The sequence below is a fragment of the Acanthopagrus latus genome, chromosome 20, assembly GCF_904848185.1.
Source record: "Acanthopagrus latus isolate v.2019 chromosome 20, fAcaLat1.1, whole genome shotgun sequence".
Classification (NCBI taxonomy): domain Eukaryota; kingdom Metazoa; phylum Chordata; class Actinopteri; order Spariformes; family Sparidae; genus Acanthopagrus; species Acanthopagrus latus.
In genome coordinates this window covers 13,349,435-13,369,228 of record NC_051058.1, presented here as the reverse complement: position 1 = coordinate 13,369,228, position 19,794 = coordinate 13,349,435, and the positions used below count along the sequence as shown (strand labels likewise).

At 41.4% G+C, this 19,794-nt stretch overlaps 1 protein-coding gene across 4 annotated transcripts in view; it reads left to right on the top strand.

Moving 5' to 3' along the window:
* Window positions 1-4,051: 4,051 nt before the first annotated feature.
* The window catches only part of atrnl1b (attractin-like 1b), a 73,439-nt gene continuing 57,696 nt past the window's right edge, over window positions 4,052-19,794 (top strand). For 2 of the 4 annotated variants that reach the window (XM_037081471.1, XM_037081473.1), the window contains exons 1-14: window positions 4,052-5,282; window positions 9,347-9,430; window positions 10,358-10,471; window positions 10,735-10,863; window positions 11,158-11,366; window positions 13,212-13,386; window positions 14,854-14,941; window positions 15,436-15,697; window positions 16,873-17,056; window positions 17,169-17,323; window positions 17,530-17,614; window positions 17,948-18,162; window positions 18,325-18,443; window positions 18,781-18,913. In XM_037081471.1, the coding sequence (XP_036937366.1) occupies window positions 5,032-5,282; window positions 9,347-9,430; window positions 10,358-10,471; window positions 10,735-10,863; window positions 11,158-11,366; window positions 13,212-13,386; window positions 14,854-14,941; window positions 15,436-15,697; window positions 16,873-17,056; window positions 17,169-17,323; window positions 17,530-17,614; window positions 17,948-18,162; window positions 18,325-18,443; window positions 18,781-18,913 (2,203 nt within the window). In that variant the 5' untranslated portion in view covers window positions 4,052-5,031. Of the gene's footprint in view, window positions 5,283-6,304; window positions 6,367-9,346; window positions 9,431-10,357; window positions 10,472-10,734; window positions 10,864-11,157; window positions 11,367-13,211; window positions 13,387-14,853; window positions 14,942-15,435; window positions 15,698-16,872; window positions 17,057-17,168; window positions 17,324-17,529; window positions 17,615-17,947; window positions 18,163-18,324; window positions 18,444-18,780; window positions 18,914-19,794 lie in introns of all 4 variants that reach the window. The other 2 variants (XM_037081470.1, XM_037081469.1) reach the window with 2 other exon arrangements.

Here is a 19,794-nt window from a genome sequence, read left to right as displayed (position 1 = left end):
GGCAGCGAGGGAACGGTCTTCTTAATCCAGCAGGGGAATTCCTATTGTGCAGCAGAGCTGTGGAAGCCTCTGCCTGTGCTGTCTCGGGTCACATCTAGATGATTTAGAAGCACCGCGCTCCTCCGTTTGTGTCAAACATTTGAACGTAGGTGTCGAACAATTACGGGTGTTGACAGTTTTCTAAGGACACTTCACAGGATTGCATTTTTGAGTCAAAGGTGCAGCTATGGACCGGGCTGCCTTCTCTCCTCTCCTGCTCGCTGATTGGAGCACAAAGAGCATTCCTCCGCCGTGAATCAGAGGACAAAGGTCACTGACTCAACTCCAAATTAACACCGGGCCCTCTTTGATTCTCGGGGCTCTCCCATGTTCGCACACATATACAGACACATAATGTCGCCCTGAAAAGAGACCCTCCGTTTATTGAGGTATTTTCATCTAATCTAGTCTTAGCTGTGCCCCCCCCCCCCCCCCCCCCCACCCTCCCCACCCTTTACCCTTACGTCTGGGAATTTCCAAAGAAAAGTAGAATCCACTGACTCTGCTGTCTGCTCCTCCCTTGTTGTTTTAAGAAACAGTTTCGAACCAAGAGAGCAAGAGGGCACCGGGCTACAGACATACTACACCTTGAGGAGATGCTGCCGCAGAGGCTCCGTGCACCTGACTAAACGCCAAGAGGCTCTCCCACGGCTTAAGTGGAAAGGGTGTTAAGTCATGGCGCAATAATATTGTTTTGATTTCACATGTGATCAGGTTCACGGCAACCTCTGTGGAAAATAAACAGTGGGTGTTCAGATTTCAGAGTGCGTGCCTCATGCGAAGGCTGAGAAAAAATGTCGAGGTGATGCTGTTTGTGACTAAGACTTCGCCTGCTGGGAAAGGTTTTGTTTTCAGAACACGGCGAGGGATTTCAGCAGTCTGAGTTCCCTCGAGGCTGTTGAGATGTTTTACAAAACACACTCAGGTGAAATAAAATATTTGGAAAGGGAAAATAGAATCTGTTACAGATTTGCAATACAACCTATAATAGACCATGCCGAATATATAGCTGTTACTTTAATTTGTCTCTCTAATATGTTATATCACAACATCGAGACTAGAGTTTATAATATCTTCAGATGACACTGTTTGGAACATTGGGCACTGAAACAGGGAGCATACAGACGACATCCAGACGAGGGCTTCCAGCTGTGAAACAGAAAAATGTCATGTGACGTGACATGTGACATCATGTGTCACGGTGCCACAGCAGCTGTTGCGTCATTCGTTTGCAGCGTGTCTGCAAAGCAGCTCGAGGCTTTATTTCAAGAACCCTGTATATTAACACTGAATACCATTGTGCAGCTGCATCTGATGTTCATAAACCTTTACAACCAACTATTTTATGATTTAGTATCAACTAAAGTTAAAGTCAAGAGTAATGGTTATTAATAAGTGTTGCATTATTTGTCAATTGTCTTAATTATGGAGACTCTGGTTTAAATTTACAGGAGGAGCAGAGCTGTACAATTCACATCAATGGAATAATGGAATATTTAATCTAAATGTGAATTCCAGTTTAGTGTGAACGGCCCCTTTAAATCAACAAGACAGTGTTGATTCATTTCATAACTGCGCTGCCATTTTGGACCGTTCTCTCTCAAGAGATTTATATCTCAATAGACCATCCTGTGTAGAAGAAGATATAAATACAAACAAACAAAAAAAATCCCCTCCAGTATAAATAATTCTATTAGATTTGGTGTCACAGTGGAATATTCATTTGGCATAACATTTGCCTAGTGGTGACAGTCATAGAACAAAGGTTTGTCAGAGAAAAAAACACAGGTTTTGGATAATTAAATGAACAATTAGATAGATTCCATTTAGCTGTGTCAGCTGCAGGGTGTTGGTACATGTATTTTCTTCGATGACAAAGGGCCGATTATAAACAGTCCCTTAAGTGTTTAAATTATGTCAACATCTGTAATGTGACATCCGATCAATGTGTTACTAACGTCAAACAAATACAAGACACGATGCTGCACTCACTGACACTGACGCAGAACAGTCACAGCACAGTCAGAGCAGAAACTTCTGGTCAGTGTCTTGCACTCTATTCCGGTAGTCGGCTGTAGTTTCTTTCCATCTGTGGTTAAGTCTTTACCCCACTGTGCCCATGCCTTTGCATGTCATTGTGCAACATTGCCACCTGTAGGTGTAAATGCAAAAGTGTCAACAGCTCCAGATAAATGTGTGTTTTTGCTGCCATGTTGTGACTACTGCTGACCCTCCTCAGTTTAGATGCACATTGTCAAAGGTCACAGACAGAAATTTCAACTTTTACTGTATTTGTCACCCCTGATTGCATCATGACAACCTGTACATAACACCCAGTTCCCATCATACTGTCAATTATTTTGGTTTGGAGATTTAACCTGAGCGTTTTACACAACGTGCTTGGAAACGGACGTTGTAACAAACTAACAGAGCTGAAGATGTCAGACTCCATCTGCCATATTGCACCACCATCTGCATGACAGACAGGAGCAGAAGCACTTCTCAGATTCTCTCTCACATAAGTGCAGACTCCACCAAAAGCCCCGACCCGTCAGACTCCTCAGCTCGGCAGCCGGCATCACCCTGACAAGCCTCATCCAAAACAAAGATAAGTGCTCTCTCAGAGAGACGTATTGCTGATGTTCGGATAGAGTCAGAGCAGCCGCTTCTCAAACACATGAATGATAAGAGATTTTAATAAAGAGCGCCTGTCGCTCCTTGACCTTGTCACTGAATGCTTTTTTCCCCCAACCATCAGTGTCAGTTATGTATAATTTCCTGAGATGTGTCAGGACCTCGAGCAGGATGAGATCATAATAAATGGACTCTGTCACAGTCCTGTCATTTCAGTTTCATCTTATTCGTGTTCTACACTCATTCTGTGGTGTCTCTTGCTCTGATTCCCACCTGTGTTACTGTGCTCCTCGCCAGCCTGCTGTTCCTCCCACACCTGCACTGCATCACCTTATAAAAAGCAAATCCTCTGGTGGCTATATGATGAATAAACATCAACTCTATGCTTTTCTAGCTTCAGAAAACAAATCAAACAAATACAAATTATAATAAAACAAACAAACGATAAGTTTATTAATCATATTGTTGCACTGCATCACCATCGTTGGCCCCACACTGTTTCTGGTATTCATCCCAGCCTTGCCTAATATATAGCTGTGACTTTACTTTGTCTCTCTGTTATATCACAACATTGAGACTTCAATTTATAATGTCATCAGATGACACTGTTGGAGCATTGGGCACTGAAACAGGGAGCTTACAGTATAGACAAGGGCTTCCAGCTGTGAAACAGAAAAAGACATGTGACGTGACATGTGACATCATGTGTCATGGCGAGTGTTTCTCCACCTTTGTCTACTTGCATCTTGCCCCCTCCTTAGTCTAGTTTGTATTTAAATTTAGCCATTAGTTCAGCCTTTGTTGAGTCGTCTGTTGTGTTTGCCTGTTCCTGCTGCTAATCCTGAATAAAACTTTGTTTGGTTTCAAATTGGCTGCAAGATTTCATATGCATAAAGTTTATTATTATGATTATGAGTTTTACACATTTACCTGAAAAAGTGTAAACACGTTCAGAGTTATTACCCCTGTATCTTAATGAATCTTTTTCATATTTTAAGGTCAAAGTTCAAGGATAATTAGGCAAAATGTAGTTCAATGTGTCCCGGTGGTCTTGTGTGTGTGTGTGTGTGTGTGTGTGTGTGTGTGTGTGTGTGTGTGTGTGTGTATGTGTATATGTGTGTATATTATATAGATTTGTTAACATTTGTATTGCTATTTCACACTTGTAATATATGTAATATTGTAATATTCTTTATTTATATGTCAGATTTGTGAATATTTATATAGATATTTCACACTTGTAATAATCTTTATTTATGTATCAGATTTGTAAATATTGTATCTTTATTACAGAATATAACTGTTAAATGCCGCATAGGAGAGTTTGATTGTTTTTTCTTCGACACTGTCCCTTTAAATATAACTCGCTCACAGTGCGCATGCGCACCCTGTGTTTAGTTTTCTCCAACCTGAGGAACTGTCTAGTGTCGCTGCGCTAGCAAACCCATCGCTGCCAGTTCTTGTCATGTTTTGAAAGCAACGGCGGAGCTGTTTTCCACACTGGAATACGAGACGACAGCACCACACAAGACAGCCAACGAAGTGTACTACCGGAGGGTGCCTAAATTCCCGTGGAAATTGACCGGCGGGATCAACAAGAGTTCAAAGTATTCGCTCAGTGCCCCCCAGTCGGCAGGGATAGCCTTCCAGCTCCCCACATCCATGTTGACTGCGGCAGCCTTCGCGCTGGGTCCAGGGCTACAAACACCGCATCCCCTTTGTTCCTCTGCGGGCAAGATCCGGGCGAACTGTCGCGGCTTGTGGAGGCACCGCTGTATGCCACAATGCACATCTCCTGTTCCAGTCTGAGGGATTGTTTACGCGTTAAAATGGCTGCTGAAATGGCTTTTGGAAGAGAGTGGTCTTGAATCAATGCAGCAACGTTACATTACCCACTCAGAGGGCCAAAACTGTAAATAAGCTACCTTATCTGACATTAGCGAGTTACGGTATCGGACGGAGTTAGCAGCTCGGATAGCTCGGATTTATTTCTTTTTCTTTTCTTTTTTTCTTTTTTTTTTTTTTTTTTAAATCGATGCTCGGCTTCTTCTTTTTCAGTAGCTTCTTCCAAGAAGAGGTAGGGTGAATTCGTCCCACTCCACATCTATGCATGCGGTTAAAACAAGCTTCTAAAGACACTCGGCTAGCTAACGTCTGTTTTCTCTCAGCCGTTTGGTCCAAAAGCTTCCCAAGCGGGCAAAGCTAAAGTTCAATTTAGGTATGTATGACACTACACGAATATGCAGGACTTTTTTGTTATAATAGAAACAGCCTGAGTAAGCCGAGGCTCGCTCCCAAAAAAAGCAGAACCTCAAGGCCCCGGTCTTTCACTCGGCTCGCTCGACCTGGAAAGAAAAAATGGATCCTGGGGGGGAATGTACCACCAAACTCTTCCTCTTCGGACCCAGACTGGCAACCCACAGCCACCTGCGGGGCATCAACAGATACTTGTTGGTGTACGTTTTGTTTTACTTCGTGCTGTTCACTCACGCCTCCCCGGCGAAACCGTGCGACAAGAGCTGCCTCTCTGGAAAATGTATCAACGGATCCTGCATCTGCGATCGAGGATGGGTCGGAGACCAGTGCCAGCACTGCCAGGGGAGGTTCAAGTAAGTGTCCGTGAAGTGCATCGTTCACTCAGAATCAACGTCGACTTGCTTTGTAGCCTCATTTGTGCTCAGAGGGTCTTAAGATGTTCACTTTGAAAATGTTCACCCCCCAAAAAAGAAATAGACTGATGCAGCAGTAGTTGCCGTTTTCTTCATCCAGCATCAGTGGAGATCACTGGCCCCTCAGCAAACAGACCTGTGTGATGGATGTGAAAAAAGTGACATGCACGGCACTGGAGAAACCTCTGGAAACACTTTCTGGAAACAAGCTGTTGCTCAAAGGTTGAATATATTCTTGAGTGAGTGGTTTTGTAGCCTTGAAGATGATTATCGGGGCGGTTGTCAGCATTTTCCAGATATCAGTATAGGTGATTTTTCCATCAGACTGCTGAAAAACCAAACCAAACATGTCCTGCTTTGACTCTGATTGAGCATCCCCTCACACAATGTTCAACCCACAGCAATATCTGATTGATGATGCGTCACAATCAATAACCCATAATCAGTGAAATAATTGGAACAATTGGCCCTGAAAAGGCTGCATCACTCAACCCATAGTAAAACTAATTTTCATGCATTGATCCCTTAAATGTGGTAACCAAACACTTGTGACAAAGATATCGAAAGGAGGCAGGATATTTTTTTATCCATCCATCAATTATCTGTAGCTGCTTATCCTTTGCAGTGACACCTAGCGTTGTGCCAATATCAAAATATCTGTGATATGGCTATATCGGCTGATAATATCGACCAGCAGATACATTGTTTGGGCTCTAATTTATGTCGCTGTATCGGCATTCTTTAATTTCTAATCTTGGCATTCAGGCATCAAATATTTATATCATTACCTGCTTCCTGTGGCCGACACCAATAAGACAGCCGATATTTGCACATTTTTCTGCATGTAAAAAAACAAACAAACAAAGGAAGTGTCTAAAATTTGGTTTATTCACAACTCAGGGTGAGGAGGGCTCAGATGTAGTGAGCGAAAATTGATAATTTGATATTGTTTGGCCTTCTAGTCTACACAGCGTGGCTCTACCCTGCATCAGTTTGACCTCTACAACAACTTGCTGTTCTTCAAGTAAGTTTTTTATTGGCAAAATACAAACTAATTCTAGAAGAGCTTACTGACCTTTCACTGTGCCAAAGTGTGTAGATGCTGGGCTTGTTAATTCATTGCAAGCAATTTTGCTTCATTATCAGGACCATTTATCAGCCATAATTTTAAATAAAAAAAAAAAACAGGCCCATTATTTATCTAATTAATACTAATTTGACATGAAAAATGTCAGAGACAAAGCTCATCCTAAAACCTTAAGGCGACTTATTGATTAGATTGCTTGTTGCGATAAAACCGATTCAGTTTATTATTACTTAAGGCAAACACAAGAAGCAAATTCATTCATTTCTTTTATTTTAGTCTCTGTAACTAAATAATGTTTGGTATTTTAATTGGAAAATTGACTTTGGTGATGGATTAAAAATGCTAATTAAATTGTGGTTTCATGAGTAACTTAGTATCCCTCAGTCCTTTGGTTGCGTTCACTCAAGTGCCAAACTTTCATTTTAGTTGGCACAATCTGGTCTGCACAACTGAGCGTGAACCAGACAACCAAGACCCAAACATGTGCTGTTAAATTGACTTACAGCCTGATGAATTTGCATTGATTTCAAATAAAATCCTTATACAAATAAATTGCTTTTGCTGGAGAGAGAAGCCTACAGTGGCAATAAAAGCTTTTGCAGCTAATTGATTTAGCATGTGCCCCGTGGCTCGTGTGGTGGTGCAACAAATGTCTATTGTTCTTTAATTGGAAGAATATGCCTTGTTGATATGGACAGGCAGATGCCATGACCTCCCCAAGAGCTGCAATGAGTTAAGGATTGTGTGCACAGAAGTAGTAGTTTGGAAAACAATGGCAAGTGACCAAAGAGTCAAACTGGACTGTAATGATAATGTTTGCCATGTCTGCGACTCTTGACAGGAGCATCTAATGGCTTTCCAGTACACCTGAGGTGCACTCTGTGGCACAGAAGTGCTTTGATCACAGTAATTACCATCACTCCTGATGTGTCTGAGGTTTTGTCTGGGCTTTCACCAGGAATGTTGTCAAGCAATAACCTCCAATCAGCCAGAGACAAAACTAAATGTCAGAATTTAACTTGTAGTGTCTCTGTATCCTGTTGAGCAGAGCTACGCAGTTTACCCCGGTTAAAGGATAAATTCATGGGGCGCCGCTTAGCTCGGTTGGCAGTGCGCGCGACCCATGTGCCGAGGCTCTGCAGCGGACTTGGGTTTGATTCCCGGCCTGGGTCCCTTTGCTTCGTGTCACTCCCCCTCTCTTACCCTGTTTCCTGTCGCCCTCTTCAAGCTGTACTATCAATAAAGCCAGAAAAGGCCAAAAACAAACAAAAATTCATCCAGAAATCAAAATTCCGTCGTTATCTACCCACCTGATGGAAAGTCAGGTGAAGTTTCATCGTCCATAAAACATTTCTGGCACTTCATAGCATAATGTAATAATGTTGTAGCATAATTCTAATCAACTGAAGTCGATGAGGACATTAGATGGCTTCATACAGCTGGTCCGGTCTAATCTAAGTCAGAGAAGCCTCGAGATCCCAAATTAATTACAAAAAAAGTTATTTTTGGGTGCACTAGCTTGGCTGTGCATCAAGGGTGTAAATAACATCTTCTTAAATCATTTCATATCTTAGGCCTTCCAAAGCCAGACAAGCTTTTTTTCATTTTATTTTAATGTTATTATTTTGTTTATTTTTTGGTTGTTTCTTTTTTGCAATGCTGTTTTTGTTTTGTGGAAACTTCACCTGTCTTTCCATTTGCATGTGGGTGAAAAGATACTGACTGAAGATTCATTCTCATACTTTTTCAATTAACTGTCAATAAGTTGTGGCTTCCAGTGTAACAAGTTTGAAATCAAATCTTGAAAGAATCAGCATCACAGATGAATATCTTCTTTTGATGTGTTGTAGTGTCTGATTTTAACTTTGGAAGGTATCACAGCGTGTAACAAAGAGACCGCTTGATGCGTTCAGAAGTGTCCAAGTGCAGCATTAGAAATTCACAATTTGGGATGTGTGCATTTCTTCTGGCTCATTTTAGTTAACATTATATGCATGCTTTTTGGTGTTAATTTGTAATTGTTCTTGATCAATCAGCAGAACACGAATCTGACTGTAGCAGCTGTAAAAATGAGTGAGTCGTAAACAAAGACCTAAATGCTTTAAGGCAAATATGCACACCGTTGCATCTTTAAAAGATTATAACACATCTGTGATCCATTATCCTCTCAGAACCTTTAAATTGAAAGTAATCCTATATCGCATTATGCATCTAAAACATCTGCCAGGGACATAAAAGGGAATACATTCTAGTTCCTGCCTGTGTTACTACTCAGGCCACCCCTGAGAGCCCAGTACGCATTTGCGAAGTCAAAAAATAAAAGAACCAGCAACTCATTTTGTCGATTTGTGACGTATTTGTATTCTTATTCAACTTCGACAACCTAATGAGTGTTATCATAGCACAATCTATCGCAAACCAAATATTACTAGGTAATGTGTCTCCTCATCATTTTCCAGTTTGTTGTGATTGTTACCACGCAGTTTGTAGGCGGTATACACTCACTTCTTGTGACATGGGTCAGTGATTAAAGTCCATATTAAAGTCATCTGTCATGGTGACACAGCACTGTTATCCCCCCCCATGAAGAATACTTTGTTGAAAACCGTTTCCAGTATCGGACTTGAGACAGACAGAGCAGCAGAACCTCTTTAAAAGACAGCTGATCAAACCTTTAGGTTGGCAGGGACTGACCCTAGGCTGACTGCCAGTTTTATTTAAGTCTTATCTTGAATTTTGGGAAGTGAAAGCCGTGTTTGTCTGACACTTTGATGTCTCAGAGAAGGTCCTCTGTCTGTCCTGTAGCTACTGCAACAAATTCGATGATTATTTGTGGCCAATGTTACTTTTGTTTCCACTTTTGGATGGCTTTAACTTGTGGCTCGAAGTCACTTCATGGTTTCTATCTTTCTTTCAGGTTGACGGAGCCCTCAGGATATCTCACCGACGGTCCAATCAACTACAAATACAAAACAAAGTGCACCTGGCTCATTGAGGGCTAGTAAGTACTTTTATAACTCATTATGTTCTACTGAAGCAGAGTGCGCACAATTTAATTTAATTATACAGTGTAAACTGATTAATGCAGTCAAATCAAGCCGATCGGTACGCTTTTGTTGAGTATAATGTGAAGCCGGGTCTAGCTTTGTGAAGGCTCAGACTGTTTTAAGGTGCGTTTCCCTGCTATATTTTGATCAGCAGTCAATAGAGATAGGAAGCAGACTGTACCCGTTGATGCTTTTAATTGTCATGGCAACCCCCGGTCACTATGAGGACAGAGCTGTTGGAAACTTTATAATCAGGATGGAAAGAGAGTGCAGCATCACTCTGTGAATAATAACACGTATTTGTCTCTCTTAGAATAAACGCAGGAAGCTTCAAATTCAACTGTTTTTATCCTCTTTATCTATTTATCCTTGTGTGTTTTGGTGATGCGATAATCTGTATCCAGTATTCAATTTATTTATGAGGTTTATAGGATTAAAAAAAAAGATTAGACAAAAAAAGATTCCGACTCCCGATTTCCAGTAGCCTGTTGCCTATTTATGTGGATGAAACTGATGAGTTGTGCTTATTAAAGAAAGTTGATTTAATAAAGACTAACTCGTTTAACCTGATCGATTACTTTATTCATTTTGCTGATTTTGTCAGAGGTGATGATAAAACATGCCGACATACATTCAGATCTGTATTCGAAAAACATCAATAGAAGCTGTGAATGTACAAAAATACAGTATTTCCTAAAATATGTGTATGAGCACATTTGTTGTTTGTTCACTTGAACTATAATTTCAGTGCTGCGCCTGACTGCTCGCAGGAATTGATGCCTGCATGTCTGAATCTTGCAGTGACCTGGAAACCAACTGTTTACTTAGTTCAAATGTTTATCCGTGGAACCTAAACAATGTTTCATTTGTGTCCTCCGCAGTCCAAATGCTGTTCTTCGGCTAAGATTTAACCACTTTGCCACAGAATGTAGTTGGGACCACATGTACATCTATGATGGAGACTCGATATATGCTCCTCTGGTGGCTGTTTTCAGGTGAGATGCTCTGAAGTTCTGTACTGTATATTTATACTTGCATTTTTAAGTGTGATGTTTTTCTTAAAGAGACAAGGAATGTGTTACTTAAACGGGGCACTTTGTACAGCAAAGGTGATTATTAGTCAAGCTTTTTGTTTAATTGACCATCTATTGAATGTAGCATCTGTCTTTTCTTTATCATTGAGTTGACAGTTGTGAGTTTGTTATTATAACTTGTGACTAACAAGTGATGCCAATTGATTTTCTGCTTTTCTCTACAGTGGTCTCATTGTTCCAGAGATTCGTGGAAATGAGACGGTTCCTGAGGTTGAGACGACTTCAGGCTACGCACTACTACACTTTTTCAGCGATGCTGCCTATAACCTGACGGGATTTGAGATATTTTACTCGTAAGTGGCCAGGCTCTATACTTATGACATTAAAAAAATATATATATTTTTAGTGTTGCCATGTTCATTTATTTCTCCAAGCTGTTGATCAGCGTAGCTTTTCTGTTGGACTAAAACCCATTGAAACAGTCACTTTTAATGACCTGCTCAATAGTTTTTCATCTATTACCAATTATTTTACCCTGCTCATCTTTGCCAGACGCTAGATGATCCTCATTAATCTTCCTCACTCTCTAGCTGAAATCCTAAATCTCGCATACAGTGTCGGCTAAATGAAAACACTTTTCTGTCCAGGATCAACTCTTGTCCCAATAACTGCTCTGGCCATGGAAAGTGCACGCCTGGCAACTCGGCCGCCAGCAGAGTGTACTGTGAATGTGACAAGTATTGGAAAGGCGAGGCCTGCGACATCCCTTACTGCAGGAACAACTGTGGCAGCCCCGACCACGGTTACTGCGACCTCACCGGGGAGAAGCTGTGTGTCTGCAACGAGAGCTGGCAAGGTAAGAGTAAGCTCCATAAACACCCAACAGGTGTATAGAAACCTTCAGATATCTCCCAAGACCTGTGAACATGATTGAACGTAATGTGTATAAAACTTGAACACACTGGCTCGCGAAAATTTCTGTCATTCAGGTATATTGATGTTCAACAGCAGTGGGGGGTTCTAAAGCAACAAAATGTAACTTCCAGGTAACAGATAGGTGATTGTTGAGTCTCTTTTCCAGGCCGATCAAATGGTGACATTTTGGTTCGGCAGCTCAGTCAGATGTCAATCAACTGTCCTGAAAGTTACAGTCTTTGTTCTTTGTTCTTTGTTCTGAAGACAACAGGCTCTTCTCAGTACTCCTTTTCATGCCTCCTTGTCTCCTCACTTCCCCGTCCTCCTGGCAGGACCCAGAAATCAATCTCAGGGCATCATATTCAAGGATGACTCGATACCTAAAATGCTTCTTGAAGAGGCTTGGTGGAGGAGCTATGAGCAAGGATGCACAGGTGTATCTTTTGTAGAAGTTGCTGAGCTGACGTCATTATAGAATACAGCTCTGAAGCACAGACGTCTCATTTTGAATGCCTGTTGCCTTGAGAAGTCTCTCGTGTCTCCTCCTCACCCCCTTTGTTTAAATCTGAGTTGGGACTAAGAGACAAGGAGAGGAGACGAGGAAAGGAATGTTCAAACTGAGAAATAAGGAGGATGTCACACTACTGTTATGTTTTAATGAAGCAACCCCTGAGTGGTTTCAGGCAGGACACCTCAAGTGAATTAGGTAAAGAGTTTAAATAATATATATCACCATTAAATTTCCTCAGTTCATTAGTTACTTTAGAAAATTATTTTTTACATGCAAATGACGCATAATTTAATAAAGTATACACCAATTTGCATGCATTTGCAGAATACAAATTTGAACATTGGGCAGAGCTGTGTTTGAAATTCTTGTTTCATTTTGTTTACAAAGCAGAGGCAAAGGTTTTTACTGAGATAATCATGTGTATCTCTTTTATAACTTAATAAATCAGAGAATACAACCATAAAAATATTAATTTGTTTTTTGGAACAAAATTTGATATTAATCAGGCAGTGAACGTCTCTAGTTGATTACCTGCATTAAGATAAGGATTTATCTAATTAAATGAATGTCCAGAACAGAAATCTGATCTAAAACAAAGACTTAAATGTGGAAGGAAAAACGATGTTTTTTGCCTGCCATGTCTGGTTTTAAAGTATCCAAACTAAGTAGAAATACAGCATTAAGATCTTTGAAAAAGTGCTTTTTTGATTCACCACATTGAAAACACTGAACGATGTATCATGTGTAACACTTTTGTGATCACAGGTTGTAAAATGCTGCCGCCCCTCCCATGTCTGCTGTGGTGATTATGCAGGAAGATGTAATGAAGGACGTGTTAGCAGACAAGTGTGAACAGCTGTGTTGTGTTGTCATAATGCTGATCAGTAACACGGCGATAAGCCCCGTGACACTGCGTTATTATGTCCCTCCAGCTGGAGGGAAGCGAAGGCTTTCACGTGATGAAACTTGACAGAATCATTAGCGGAGGCATGCGCTTTTTCAGCACGGCCCCTCACAGTGTAACGTGTTCGCACCTCCCTGCCTGTCGTGTTCATTTAATAAGTCATGCTTGTGTTTAGTTTCGAGGGCTGCATCTGCACTCCTCCGAGTTTCACTGAGTAGGTGTTGAAAAATTCCATCCTAAAAGAGGCGCAGCATCAGAAAAATGGAATTTTTTGTTTTAAAAATAGTGCGGCTATGACGAGACTTTTACTAATCTTGTTTATTTTCAACATGAGCCCTCAGATTAAAGTTCTTCCTCATCCTGTTATGTAGGCCCAGACTGCTCTCTGACCGTACCTTCAACCGAGTCCTTCTGGGTCCTACCGAGCGTCAAGCCCTTCGGCACGTCACTCGCTAGAGCGTCCCATAAGACCGTGGTGCAGGAGAAGGTCATGTGGGTGGTGGGAGGATACACCTTCAACTACAGCTCCTTCCAGATGATCCTCAAGTAAGTCGGAGCACATTGTGTCTTCATCAGCATTAACATTATCAACCGATTGTGAAGAAACAACAGTGTTGACATTACTTCAAAGACATCTCTGTACTGTGTTACTGAAGTTAGCATGCTAAACAGCTAGCCAGTGCCGGTCTCTTATCCTAATAATACCACTTCATACCACAGGAGACGATAGTTTGATAGCCCCTGTAGTTTCAGCTTGGAAATGTAAAAGTTCACTACTTAGTCTGAAACTAAACAAAATAAAATCACTAAATGCCTAAAACAAATGTATTTTTACACCTGTTTTAGTGACTAAACAGAAAAAGCAACCATGCATCATCTGAATTCAAGTTTTCTCTTTTACTGAACCAAGACAAGTTTAATGCCTCACCAGTTCATCACGAAAACCCCTTATGAAAATCCAGGAACATTTTGATATGACGTCCAGGTTGTAAAAGTGGGCTTAATTGACAGTGTGCTTTCAAATTCTTTCAGTGATAATGTATGCAGTAAGTAAACTGTGATAATAAATGATGTACCTACTCTCTGTGTTGGGGCTGTCTATCCTGTTAAGCGCTGGGGTTTGTTATTAACATGACACAAAGGCTGCTTGTTACTTTCAGGCAGCACACACTCATGTGGAACTCAGCGTGACAGGGTAAAACACACTCAGTGCTTAAACTAACATGAACTGTGTCGAGGTAGAAAATCAGACATAAAAAAATAGAACACCTGTCACGTTTTGGTTGTGCCCGGTCGCCACTCTCAGAAAAACTGCAGCGCTGTAGTTTGTAACGGGTTTTGTAGTCTGAGGAAGGAGTTTTCTTATTAATGGAGGGGTGAACTATCTTTGGTGTGACCAAGTCCTAAGTCCTGACCATTACTTTGAATGCTTGAAAGCAAAAACTACTAAAAGAGGAAATGTAGAAAAGCATGTGGCTACCCTAAATATAAGTTGTAATGCAAGCAAATGCTCCCCAGTGTTAGAGCTACCTGTTTGACTTTGTGAAAAGTGTAGGAGTTAAGGTTTCAGCGGTTTGCTATGTTAATGTGTAGGTGCACTCACTTGGATAAAAAAGACAGTCTTAGCATCTAGTGTTCTCTGCAGATAAAACTCAGAAGTGACTTCTCTGCTGAGTCATATCCTGGCTCTGGGTTAACTGACAGTTTTGTCTTCATTACCTGGACTGGCTCTCTCCATCTGCTCTGTGTTTGTTCTTCGTCAGGTGGAAATCAGTGGGAAAATTGATGCCGGGCTCCAATAGTAGTTTGAATAAACAGCCAATGTGTGATGACACGACCAGGTGTCCTGCGAACACTCATTTCACTGTGTTTGTAATATGCAGCTAAACAAAAGTAGCATTTGTAGCTGGAAGACTAAAACGATATCTTTGGCATGAAGGAAACTGTTTTGTGTGCCTTGTTTACCCATTTTCAAACTCAGAAGCTCAACATTGTGTTGCCTTTGCTCTGCAGCTACAACCTGGAGAGTGGCATCTGGAACACAGTTCCCATCAACAGCGGCCCTGTGCCAAGATACGGCCACTCGCTTGCCGCCTACCAGGTAAACACACATAGATATGTTTCGACCTCTCTGGGTACGGAGAATATTTAGAGAACTGTTCGCAAGAGTAAAGGGAGATTAGTCTGTGTGAAAAGGCTTTAGAATATTATCACAACAACGAAAGCCTCAACTGGCACTTTGAAAGGGAAGGAGCTTATTTTCAGTATTAGCAAATGTCATCTTTAAAAGATCTACATGTTGTAATATTATATTTTCAAACACACAGCTGAGAGATGTTTATTCTGTCTAAGGTCCATGTATCCATGATCACTACTAATATTATGATTTAACTGATAACAGAGAGTAAAGCTCTATAAACTGAACAGTAAGTAGATAAAGACATTTTAATTACAGGTTTGTTTGAAATGTCACATTTTATGTCATGATGTTTTGACACCGCTGAGCCTTTTCTCTCAATTTTATTACAGCCTGCATCAGCTTTTTCCACGCACTTGTTTAAACCAGTAAAGCAAAATCCCCCCTCTTCTTTTCAGGATGACATCTATATGTTCGGTGGCAAACTGGAGGCCGGCTGGGGGAACGTGACAGACGAGCTGTGGGTGTTCAACATGCCCAGTCGGACGTGGCAGAAGCGAAACCCCACGATGGGCCCGCCAGCCCAGGCTCAGATTTACGCGGTGGAGGGTCACTCGGCCCACTGCGTCCTGCTAGCTGGGGGCGAGGCCATCATGCTGGTCATCTTTGGCTACTCTCCCATCTACAGCTACATCAGCAATGTTCAGGAGTACAACTTGAGTGAGTCATAGCTTTGAGAGCCCACATCGTGACATTTTAGATTGGAGCCTTTTTGTTTAGGCTTTGGTGAGATGCTGATTTTCAGTGTTTATTAATTGGCGGTAAAATGCATATTGAATTCTAATGAGAGGGAATAGGTTGTCACAACTAGTTTTTGAAAAATGTCTGAATCAAAATGAGCTCCCTTCAAAGCTACAAACTCAAACCGAGGCTTATCAGATTACTAAAAAATAGAAAATTTCACATTTGATTTTGTGGTTACAAGAAGAAGAAACGTTGTGCCCTGTTTTTCTGTTGTTAGTGGGATTTCACAATTAGAAAAAAATGCAATTATTCCCTAGCAAGTGAACACAACAAAACCATGGCTGCCAACTAAGCTGCCAGTCTGTTTTTCATTTCTGCCAAAGAATATCAAGATTGTCATGTGGCAGCCTGTGTCCAAGTGATGAAAATGTTGCTATCATTAGATTCCAAACATTTGTCAGGGTGTGTGTAGGTCCTTTAAAATGTCTTAACACGTCTTCTGTTCAGTTTTATCAAAATGAAGACTAGAGATCCACCATCACTGATACTGATACAGACTATTAACAATCAAGGAGACTGATGATAACCAATATTTAGTACTGACACACCTTTGCATTAAACATTATAATCAAGCACTGTCCTTTAATACAATTTTGAGGTACTTGTGAAATTACATTTTTTACTGCTTTTACACTTCCACCCCACAACATTTATTTTAATAAGTTTAGTTATTAAACTCCTGATGCCGATAATCATAAAAGTGGTGAATAATGGACTAGTCTTGATCATTTAATAATCTTAAATATGAGTCTGTGAGGTCTTAATTGGCACAAACATTTGAGAGAACATTTTCCAGCTTCCAATTTCTTTTTGTCAAACTGAGTCAAGATTTTCTGCCTAAAATTTACAATTAACCTTACTCACTCTAATGACTGTATTCTAACATAAAACCCACCACTGTCTTACACTTACCTGGATTGCCTGAATATAAAAAGAGGAGTTATCCTAAATTTGATTAAAATCTATCAAAAAGGTCTTTGAAGCATCACATCTAAATGATACCTGTATGTATCCTGATTTTGTTAGTTTAAGGGATCTGAAGGACAGTTTTACATCTGTATTAAATGCTTCCTCTGTGTGTCTATTGTCAGGGTCCAACACATGGTTGGTGCCTGAGACCAAAGGCGCCGTTCCTCAGGGAGGATACGGCCACAGCAGCACGTATGACTCCGCCAGTGGAAGTGTGTACGTTCATGGTGGCTACAAGGCGCTGCCTGCCAACAAATACGGCCTTGTTGATGACCTCTACCGCTATGAAGTTAACACCCGGACATGGTAAGTCAACAAATATACACATGCACCTTACATATGCTGCCTTCTCTTATTCATGTTTGTATGTGTTATATGCCATCTTGTCATACTTGCCCTTGTCACGCACATGTTCCAGGTTTATTCTGAGAGAGAGCGGCTTTCCTCGGTACCTGCACTCGGCTGCGCTCCTCAGCGGCACGCTGCTCGTCTTTGGTGGCAACACGCACAACGACACGTCACTCAGTAACGGGGCCAAGTGCTTCTCCGCTGACTTCCTCGCTTATGACATCGGTAGGACTGTGATTATTCTTGACATCATGCCACTGTGGTTTTTAGTAGCAACTTGAGCAATGTTTGGTAAATGTCATCCCATATTTAGCTTGAGAAGATATCTTATAACTGGTACTAATTCTGTTAGTCAAAGTCAAGATTGTTTATGTTGTGAGATGTGTCTGGCTGAAGTGTTTTTGTGCATGTGTGGGTTTTCCATGCCTCAGCTTGTGATGAGTGGAGCCTCCTGCCGAAACCAGACCTGCATCGGGACGTCAACCGCTTTGGTCACTCTGCTGTGGTCAGCAATGGGTGAGTCTCTTCCTCTGATGGACTAAAACACACTGGACAGATGCTGAAACCCCAGTCATTTCATAATCATCTTTTAGTTTTTCAACAAACAAATACTTTTGTGTTGCTGATCTTGAAGATGTGACTACGAGTGATATCATTTGTTGAACATTAATGATGACCAGAACACTGATGATGGGATCAAACATTTTTCTTGTGGCTGCTTAACAAACCAGGTGTTTTACTTTTTGCTGGGTTATTTTTGTCCCATTCTGAAGAATTTTATTAAGTTGTGAATGTTTTTCTCTTTATTTTGTCCTTTACTGTAAACACTCTTACATTTGTCTCCACCAGGTCTATGTACGTGTTTGGGGGGTTCTCCGGTGTGTTGCTCAACGATGTGCTTGTTTACCGGCCCCCCAGCTGCCAGGCCTTTTTGGCAGAGGAGGGCTGCGTTAAGGCTGGCCCAGGGGTGCGCTGCATCTGGAGCAGGGGCCGCTGTCTCCCCTGGGAACCCAGCATGGCTAACGGAAGCCTCCTTCCTGCCCCGTTCTGCCCCACTAAAGCTGGTGAGGAAAACATCCAAACCTTTTCTTTTGTACTTTTGATGGCTTTAATTTTGGATTGATTACTCCTTTGAGTGACTGGTGTTTCATCTTCTTATAAATTAGTACTTCTCGTAACCATATCCTCTCCTGTATATCTGTTTTTTCCTCTCTGTCTCTCTTTAGTCACAGTGGATGAGAGGTGCTACCGGTTCTCAGACTGTGCCAGCTGTACTGCCAACACTAATGGGTGCCAGTGGTGTGACGACAAGAAGTGCATCTCTGCTTCCAGCAACTGTACCTCTGTAAGTGCTCCAACAGGGGGCGTCAGAGCACTTCTGTTCTTGCTTTCAACTTGCTCACAAACGCACGTAGTACACTTATGTAAATGTTTTCTCTTTTGGGATATTGGGTCATAATTAATGGTGAAATCAAGAGATAATTCAGGATTTAAAGGTTGATTTTTGTGTCTCAGTTTAGAGGGTGTGTAACCTAATCTAGTTTAATCATCATTGTCGAACAGGACTATATATTTACTTGCATGTTTTTTCCTCACAATTCTACACTCCCTGTTTCGCCTGAAATATAATGCTTGTATTAACCACCCTCCCGTCTTTTCTATTGTCTCCTCTCTTTGGGTAGAACGTGAAGAACTTCACAGAGTGCCCGGTGCGGAACGAGCAGGTGTGCAGCAAGCTCGCCAACTGCAAGAGCTGCTCGCTGAATCTCAACTGTCAGTGGGACCAGAATCAGTCAGAGTGCCACGCTTTGCCCGGTGAGATTTCCATAAACATGAACACACACCTTTTTTGTTTGAAAGCTTCAGTCCTGACATGTGCACGAGAGGCAGATTATCAGTATCTTGCAGTCAAGGATTTGGAGATTAGGAGACAAAAAAAGAGATAAATATATATTTTGTCTCCTGTATGTAGCACAGAAGGGTCTTGAGCAATCATGAGAGTGAACACCTCATGAAATAAAACACCCACTTATGTCAAGCGACAATCTTGTGGTCACCGTTATAAGCAAGTCCACTGACATTCAGACGCGAAGGGAATATAAAACAAGGTATTCATTGATTTATTTTATTATTTTTTTTAAATCAAGGATTTGTAGGTTGAATATGGTACTACGCATCAGATTTAGACACGGCATCAGATTTGCAGAGATGTACTCTCAACATGTCATCCTGATGTTGTTTATCAGGTCTGGCAGTATATTTAGTTTTCCTCTCACCCTCTACCCGCCCGTACCTGCATGGTGATGGGGGCTGAATCTGAAGAATTGCTGCTGTCATTTTATCCATAATTTTCACTATGTGAAGTCTTCTCGCCTGAAGACTCGGTGCCGTGGTGGGAGTCACAAATCACATGGGTCTGTGTGTTTGTGATGCCTGAAAAGGAATCTCTGTGTGATTCATACACCAGCGTCAACATACACTCACACACATACATCTGAACGAACCCCCACTGTATTTTCTTCTTTATCAGATGCAGTTATTAACAAGCAATTTGGAGTCCAGACTCTCCAAGGCAAATAAGTGCTGAAAACACCCCTGCTAAATCTGTGACATCCACACACACAACACATACATGCCAAGTTCCAAATCTTGAGGCCCCTGTGGTTCAGAAGAAAGCGGGCTCCATTCAATCTGCT